At 36.3% G+C, this 9,281-nt stretch overlaps 1 protein-coding gene and 1 long non-coding RNA gene across 5 annotated transcripts; both read right to left on the minus strand.

Moving 5' to 3' along the window:
• LOC107613329 lies at window positions 534-8,799 on the minus strand. 2 transcript variants are annotated; one of them, XR_002352979.1, is made up of 4 exons: window positions 8,314-8,799; window positions 7,567-7,626; window positions 2,834-3,015; window positions 534-1,076 (listed from the first exon to the last, which is right to left on the minus strand). It is a non-coding gene; the product is annotated as an uncharacterized LOC107613329 (long non-coding RNA). The 2 variants fall into 2 exon arrangements; XR_002352980.1 differs by lacking the exon at window positions 2,834-3,015 and having other exon boundaries at window positions 8,314-8,798.
• Window positions 4,437-6,931, minus strand: LOC107613328 (transcription initiation factor TFIID subunit 8-like). 3 transcript variants are annotated; one of them, XM_021109886.1, is made up of 2 exons: window positions 5,827-6,931; window positions 4,437-4,693 (listed from the first exon to the last, which is right to left on the minus strand). In XM_021109886.1, exons 1-2 carry the CDS (start codon window positions 6,834-6,836, stop codon window positions 4,549-4,551), a joined length of 1,155 nt encoding a protein of 384 aa, XP_020965545.1. In that variant the 5' UTR covers window positions 6,837-6,931; the 3' UTR covers window positions 4,437-4,548. The 3 variants fall into 3 exon arrangements, with proteins under 3 accessions (XP_020965545.1, XP_016170763.1, XP_020965544.1); XM_016315277.2 differs by having other exon boundaries at window positions 4,437-5,764; window positions 6,904-6,929; XM_021109885.1 differs by having other exon boundaries at window positions 4,441-4,681; window positions 5,815-6,870.

A 9,281-nucleotide genomic window follows, 5' to 3' on the forward strand; every position in this document is an offset into this window, starting at 1 on the left:
AAAATATTGCTAACTTATTTGTTGATCATTAAAAGATTTCAAATGAAATGTCATGGCTCGAGTTTTGATTTTATTTAATCTATTTACCTTGATCAATTATATTTTCTGGTACTATTACTACACTGTTTAGTTTTAGATTATGGTGCTTATGGTATTAGTTCAACTTGCTAGCTATATTTCAATGTCTCTGAATTGCATGCATTAATTTATGATTAATAGATAAGATCCATAACAGTGGTCATTAGTGGACTGTTCTCTAGAATTAATAGATAAGATCCATAACCGTTTCATGAGTTTTGCTTAGGCCTGCCCAATAAAAAAGGGCTCACATGCTAATTACCAGTTTGGTTTTTCTTTTTTTTTTTTTTTTTTTTTGGCATTTTCTATTTCTTTTTGCTATGTCTAATATTTATTTTTCTTTTACGTTGTGTTTTTTTCTATTTATTTTTGTTGTCTTGTATTTACTTTTCTACAAATAAAAATAAATACATGAAAGATTGCACATGAACAAACATTTTTTTTATGAAACCTTACAAAGAATATGAATTTGTGCTAATTTGTCCAAAAAATTCATTTGGTAGAGTTCTAGTTACAAAGGAAAATTAGCTACGGCCACAGCCTTGAATGCTTGCAGAAACTAGTCAAATTGATTTCATACAATAAGGTAAATAATAAACTATAGGATGAAAATCAAATCAGAGACAATCAATGAAAATTAGGAGCTATATTAACCCGAAGAAAATTTTAGGACAGAAAGAAAGATTACTAGAGTCGTATTTCAGTTATTACCATAGTTGGAGGATCTTGGTGTCAGCAGTGGCATCATTGTCAATCACCACGGCACCACCTGGTTGTCGCATCCTCCTCCTCGTCGCCGCGTAAACCCTGTACTCTTCTGCTACATCCTCGTCGAGATCATTGTTCTGAGTCAGGGCACCCTTCATTCTCTTTAGCACCACAATTTGGTGATGCTGGCTCACTTCTTTAAGAAAGTTTTCAAGCCTGTTGCCAGAGGTCTTCCATGGCATATAACACTGGCACGCATGGGCAGAGTAGGGTTCCACCACCGCCTCACGCTGGAATTGAGCAGAGGAGCACGTTGAAATTATGAAAAACTTTTATAGACAAATCCTTACTTTTTAAGAAGTATTGAACCAGTTTACTCTCAGCCATTGATTTAGATAAGCTCACAAGCATTATGATTTAGATTAATCAGACAGTCAAAATCGATTATTAAGGTCTCAACATTTTTAATTACAATATAATTCTTACATCAAAAACAACGACAAACAATGATGACAACAAAAGTAGCAGCAGCAATAGCAACATAGATGGTAACAACAATAACAAGAACAATAATCTATATCTAGACATCTATATATATAATATATAACAGAGATGTCTTTTTTATTATTATATGAACACATCCATATGACATCAAGTAAGGATTTCAACTGCTTTATTTCATTTTTCAACTTTTATAGTTAAAATTTCTCGAGTCCAATTTCATAGCTTAGTTCCTTTTGCTTTGGCCCCTTTCTTATATAAGCAATCAGCATGAGTCTTCTGTTATGAGTGTGTGATGTTCAAGAATTACTCTTCAATTGGCACTAAAATCTTTTTGAATTACTTTATTTTACTCTTATGGCAATCCCTTGGATATAGTTTGCACTACTTGATGATAATTCCTGCACAAGTGTCAAAGTTTATAACCACATAGACTTTTCCACAGCAATGCCTTAAGCTTGTGATATATCTAATTCTGTCAGAAACTAAAAATTTGGTTTTTTTCATTAATGAGTTCATTTATTTCTTTCTTTTAAAGTATTCAAATTCAAGAGCGCCTCAGCCTACTCAATAACTACACAATATAGCAAGTGAAAAGCATAACCTATATGATTTTCGCTAAAAATAAAACTTATGAAAGATGAGCAAATGACTCATAGATGATAAATATTGGAAAAACACAAATAGTTCAACAAATGACCCTATTTAATGTCATAGAAGGTTCAGTCTTAAGAAGAAAGTGACAACTTAAACCTGGTTTCACTTCAATCTTAAAAATGAGGACCAAAGGAGTAGAAACTCCTTACATTCAGGAGGGCATATTAATAAAAATAATAGTGGCTAATGCAAAGGTACAACACACAGATCAATTTTAACTGTTAAATAGTAAGTTCTTATTGAGAATATAAGAAAGACTTAATATAAGATCAATTAATTTGTACTGTCCAATACAGTAGCAAATCTAACACTTTCGGTTCAGGATGGGGAGGATTTTCCATTTTTACCCTAGATAAGCACACACTTAGCAGTAAAAACTAAATAGAATAAACAATATATCCAGAATAAAATGAAAAAAGATACTTCAAATGCTAATAACTTGAAACTAAAAAATATAATGATATAATCTAAACACCTAGCAGTAAATATAATAATTAATAACACAATCAAAAGGGAACTCAGCTGAGACAACAATATACAGAATTATTTCAAATATCAAATGCAGGGGGAAATGCTCTAAATGTTAACTGTGTAGTATTTCATTTATCAAAACCCATCTTATAATCAAAGGGATTGGCAAGCGTTCTTAATAGCTAAGCCTTATATGTCTTATTTCTTACCAATACTTTTTGTATATAAGCAAGGAATGGATGGCTTACCTCTTTTCTATATTCCCTTCTAATCTAATAAAATTTCATTTTTCTATGAATAAATAAATTAACTTGTCCTATAAAGACAAAAATCTCTTATTTAAAGGCAGCAGTTTTGAACCATTCACTAATTTATTCATATTAGAAATCAGTCTCACAAGAAGGATTAAAAATGTGACCTTTCCCCATAATGGTGCAATATCGCCGATAAAACGGCCATGTATCAACAGAATATCAGAGTCCCGCATAATTACAGCTGTTGGTTTTTTCGTGGCATTCCCACCCTCTTCTTTCCCTTATCTCTGTCCAGTTCCTTCCACACTTTGCCAAAAATTCATTCAATAGTCCCCATGTCGACTTTCTGTACAACAATCATCAAACACATGTGGCATACATGGTGGACCAAAAGGAAACAAATTATGACCAAAAACATGGTTGAATAGAACAAGCACAACAAGGGTCATCGTAAACAACCATTTAATTTAGAAGTAGCAGCTCATAGCAACACCAAACATGGGATGAAATTTATAAAAGAAAACAGAGACAACATTCATTATTAGTAGAAAACAGGAGATCACTTTTTAACAAAAATTTACGATAAATGAATCACTTAAAGCATTGAGAGATTTAGAAAACAACAAGAAGTGAATTCAATCAATTCAAAGCTACAAACTATGTTAAATGCAATAAAGTAGAAGGCACATTACCCCGAATATTCTCTTCAAACTCATCTGACAACCATTTTGCAAGAGTTAGCACGGGACACTCACTTTCAGTTTGGGAACACTAGAAACCATCACCATAATGAAAGATTTACCTAATGCGTGCCCAAAGGACAATCATTAAGGTTTTAAAGTTATCAATGTATTGAGTTTCAAAGGATTCCACTATCAAAGATCTTAATGGGTGCCCTTAGGGGACACAATAGCAAAACCTTAAAAAATAGTGATTATAATATGTTAAACCATTATAACAGTCAGAACATTAAAGCATATATATGCATAAACTGAAATAATTGATACCAAAGAAATCAACGAATGAATATCATGGAATTCCATACTTATAGGATGAGCTCAGGCTTGGATGCTGAACAAATTAACAGAACAAAGCTAAGCAGATAATAAAGGAGGATTGCTGTTCTGAAACTTCAGCAAAACAGTACGATCAAAACAGATGATGATAACATTAAAAGAAGGTTCAAATTGAATTCTCAGTAAATCAAACTACAATCTCAAAACGAAAAAAGATTTTTCAATGACAAATTATTGGAATTCAGGCAGCAGACCGTGAGACCACTTAACTGTTGAACATCAGTATTCAGATATTACAATAATAAGGATATCAACCAGTATTATGAAAATCAGGAAAATTGATACTCCAACCATTCCAAAATATCTAATACTTTGGAATTTTTGGTACATTTAATATTTAATGTATTGGATACAATTCATGTCTAAATACATTGAGTAATCAATGAACCAAATTCCAAAGTGATAGATATTTTGGAGCAGAGGGAATATGTGAATACAGAAAACCGAAATTTACAGGAATAATCTATCACACCAGTTCAATACCCTAAATCTTAGATAAAAGAGAGTAACGTAGTCTTACCTTTTCAATGAAATGCAGAGACTTCCGAAACCTTTCCCTCAAAATGAGGGAACCGATGCAATCCCATTACATTGATATTTTTTATAAATGATGAAATAATATTAATAAAGGATAGATAAAAAAAAATCAATAAAGATAAAAGAATAACAATAAAAACTCGAGCACAAGTCACAGCTACAGAAAAAAAGGTTTTAATTAAGACAAAAAAGGGTTAACCCTTGAAGGTCTTCATTTTTACAAACTCAATTTTACATCATCCAACAAATCCAGTCAATAAACTAATCTACAACAGAGTGAGTTCTTGTGGGTTTTCCATAGATTGTTTAAGAATAAGCTCAGCTCTCCGCTTCTTATCATCCCTCTCGTCATCTCTACCAGCCAAGGCCGCTGTTTGTGAAGCATCCTTCTTCTGATTCCTCATATCCAAGGACTCGTGGATAAGCTTTTTTCCAGCCCTGAACTTGAAATAAACAGTAGGTCTCACAGCTGGAAGAACTGTTCTCCCTTGCATCCCCTCATCTTCACACAAAACACCACTACTCCTCATCATCTCAATTGCAGGAGCAAATGCCTCCAACACAGAAACATGATTTGCAATCATATCAACATCATCAGAAAGCTTCCCCGGCAAGGGAACTGGAGAAACATCTTTATTATCCACAGGAGCCTTAAGGTAAGGGTTCTTATCAACCCCTTCACCTTCTCCTTGTCTAAGTGAAGCACCACCACCACTCGGCACAACCACATTAGAAGTTGTATTGCGTGTTTCTACTGAACCACTACACAACAACAACCTCTTCTGCAAGCTCAACAACGACCTCTCAGCCTTTCTACGTTGCCTGGCCTGTTCAACCTTGTCTTCCCGGGGATCACAAGTCCTCTCATCCCACATAGGCGTGTGAATATAAGTGTGAGGGTCCGGCAATGCCGGCAACCAAGGTGGTATATGCTTAGAAGGCGGTGCCTCCCCCATTTGCAAGAAACTAGGGATAACTTTCCGCTGCCGAATCACTGGAAAATTCGGTATTGGCTGAGCAAAAGGAACCTCATCACCGCAATTCACAAACCTCATAAGATCCCTAACAGTTCCTGAACCTAAAAGGCATTGACTTTGACCAGAACCTATGAAACCCTTGACCTGTTCTAAATCCTCTAACCCTAGAATCAAATCAAAGACACTACATTGCGATCTACCAGCAAGGTTAGCATAAAATTCAGCAATTTTCCCCAAGTCAATAAGGTACCTAATTGTGACATCGGAAAGTGCTTCGATGGCGGAATTCTTGACGCCATTAAACCCTGCAGATTCGCAAATCTGTGCCACGGCTATTTGAGAAACCGCACGCCCAAACTCGTCAGATGAAGCTCTTCCTGCAACTCCTCCATGGTCGATGGTCCGTCGATTAGGGTTTCCATTAGTGGAATAAGTGAACCCCATGATCACGGATAATTTGGTTAAAAGAACATCCTCATAGTGAAACTGGAAATAATAATAATAATAATAAAATAAATAAAATAAAAGTTAGAGAAAGCATCCTTCTTCTGATTCCTCATATCCAAGGACTCGTGGATAAGCTTTTTTCCAGCCCTGAACTTGAAATAAACAGTAGGTCTCACAGCTGGAAGAACTGTTCTCCCTTGCATCCCATCATCTTCGCACAAAACACCACTACTCCTCATCATCTCAATTGCAGGAGCAAATGCCTCCAACACAGAAACATGATTTGCAATCATATCAACATCATCAGAAAGCTTCCCCGGCAAGGGAACTGGAGAAACATCTTTGTTATCCACAGGAGCCTTAAGGTAAGGGTTCTTATCACCCCCTTCACCTTCTCCTTGTCTAAGTGAAGCACCACCACCACTCGGCACAACCACATTAGAAGTTGTATTGCGTGTTTCTACTGAACCACTACACAACAACAACCTCTTCTGCAAGCTCAACAACGACCTCTCAGCCTTTCTACGTTGCCTGGCCTGTTCAACCTTGTCTTCCCGGGGATCACAAGTCCTCTCATCCCACATAGGCGTGTGAATATAAGTGTGAGGGTCCGGCAATGCCGGCAACCAAGGTGGTATATGCTTAGAAGGCGGTGCCTCCCCCATTTGCAAGAAACTAGGGATAACTTTCCGCTGCCGAATCACTGGAAAATTCGGTATTGGCTGAGCAAAAGGAACCTCATCACCGCAATTCACAAACCTCATAAGATCCCTAACAGTTCCTGAACCTAAAAGGCATTGACTTTGACCAGAACCTATGAAACCCTTGACCTGTTCTAAATCCTCTAACCCTAGAATCAAATCAAAGACACTACATTGCGATCTACCAGCAAGGTTAGCATAAAATTCAGCTATTTTCCCCAAGTCAATAAGGTACCTAATTGTGACATCGGAAAGTGCTTCGATGGCGGAATTCTTGACGCCATTAAACCCTGCAGATTCGCAAATCTGTGCCACAGCTATTCGAGAAACCGCACGCCCAAACTCGTCAGATGAAGCTCTTCCTGCAACTCCTCCATGGTCGATGGTCCGTCGATTAGGGTTTCCATTAGTGGAATAAGTGAACCCCATGATCACGGATAATTTGGTTAAAAGAACATCCTCATAGTGAAACTGGAAATAATAATAATAATAATAAAATAAATAAAATAAAAGTTAGATGAGTGGTGAAATAAGGGGTGTTCGCGGTGCGGTTTGGTTCGGTTTTTTAGAGAAAAGTCATCCGATCCAATAGTTTAATTAATTAAACTGCGGTTCGGTTTGGTTCGGTTTTTTTATTCAGACCATCTAAACCAAACCAAACCAATTAAAATCGGTTTGATTTGGTTCGGTTTTTTCGGTTTTTTCAATCAATTCAAAGAAAAGCCTGCCATACTATTTCACAAAATTATAACATTAAAATCATATAACACAAATATGCAATAACTAACAAAAATATTGATTCAATGGAATTCAACGACAAAAGAAATTAAAATAAATAAAACTCAGAATCACAATTTCACAAATATGTCAAGGAATTCCTAAATGTAGTAAAACAAATGAACTAACTCTATTAAATGACACAAAATAACACAAGACTAACAGAAGTGTCATTGCATTATGTAAGAAAATAACACATCTAAAGGTATATTACAAACAATAAAATTCTAGTTCATAAAGAAAATAACACATCTAAAGGTATATTACAGAAGTGTCATTGCATTATGTAAAAAAATGCAGGCAATACATAAATACATTGTGCCCACCTAGTTCTCTTGAAACTAAAAGCCGCAACCCAGACATGTGTAGAAAGACCAATTACCTTAGACAATTGCACCTTTTGTTCATCAATTATATTGATTCCAAGTTCTCTTCTTATATCCTGCCAAAGACCAATACCAGATAATGAACAACAAATACTAGGAATCAACAACAATGAACAAATAATTAAAAAAATAGAAGCAGAAACACAACAAAATAAAATTACTAGCATTCAGCAACAATGAACAATGAACAACAATCAGCAACAATGAACAAATAATGAACAACAATGAACAACAATCAGCAACAATGAACAAATAGATTGAGCAGAAATTGAATACAAATAAATCACAAAATCAACTCAAAACAAGAAAAAATAAATTAAACCCAGCAGCTCATAATCACATAATCAGAATTATTAATAAATTAAATCACAAAATCAACTCAAAACAAACAACTAAAATTAACAAAATCAGTAAAAAGCACAGTAACTCCTCAGTATTATTAACAAAATTTCAAAACAAGCAAAATAAGTGCAGAAAACCAAAAATCAATTCAGAATCACATAATCATAGAATCAGAGAATCACAGAATTTGAACTAAGCAAAACAAGCAAATTTGAACCCAGCAACTCAGAAGCACAGAATCAATCAGAGTTATTAAGAAGAAAATAACAAAACCCTAAACAAATCCAGCAACTCAGAATCGCAGAAATTATAATTAACAAAATCAAACCCTAACTATTTCATAATTATAAACCCAATATGTCTAATTAGCTTCAGATACATAGAAGGAGAGAAAATCAAACCTGAAGTCAAGTGGATGGGAAGGAGGAAGAGCACTGGAAGAGGACCAACCGGTGGCTGCTGTGTTGTGGGTGGGAGATTGAGAAGTGCTGTGTTGTCGGTGCCTGGGTGGCCAGAAACACTGCTACGCCTGGGTGCGAGGGTGGTGCTGGGGCTGGGTCTTCGTGGTGCTCTGTCCGCGAAGAGGTTCGGCGGCGTTGGGAGGAAGGGTCTCTCGCGGCGCTGGGAGGTGCTGCAACGTGAGTTCGCCGCCGGCCTCGAGACTCAAGAATGAGGTTTCACTTTCGAGGGGGGAACGGTGCAGACTGTGAGGGCCTGAGGGGAGAGCGCGACTGTGAGAGGAGATCGCCAGGTTTCACTTCCGATTGGGGTAAGGGGGAACGGTCCCGCTGAATGGGGTTAGGTCACGCTGGGAGACTGGGAGTGGGAGGCGTGGGGTTAGCTCACGCAGCTGAATGGGGAATTGGGTTGGGAGGGGGGAGGTTATTTTAGGGTTTTTAACCTCACCGGTTCGGTTCGGTTCGGTTGAGGTTTTCATGGCCAGAACCGAAAACCGAACCAAACCGCAAAAAAACTGCAAAACATGTTTTTTTTGGTTTTGAACACCCCTAGTGGTGAGTGAGAGAGCTGGTTACTGAACTAGGCCTAGGGTTTTTTATTTGAATTCTGAACCTGTTTGGGTTTCCAAAACCGGCCGATTCACCAATTTTTACTAGAACTGGCCAAATTTAAATGGTTTTCATTGGTTATTTTTTATCCGGTTCTTTGATCTATCTGGATCAATTTTGTGGCTGATTTTTCAATCCGATCGATCGAGTTGGTCCGACTTTGACAAGTATACTCAAAAGTTCGCATGACAGAATGATTCCAAAAAATCTTAACAAATAATTTTTTGAAAAATTTAAAAAGACGACAAAAAAAACTAGATATTAAATATACATTTTAAAAGATAATTTTAAAAATCAAATTT

Source organism: Arachis ipaensis, chromosome B08 (assembly GCF_000816755.2).
Source record: "Arachis ipaensis cultivar K30076 chromosome B08, Araip1.1, whole genome shotgun sequence".
NCBI classification, from domain to species: Eukaryota; Viridiplantae; Streptophyta; class Magnoliopsida; order Fabales; family Fabaceae; genus Arachis; species Arachis ipaensis.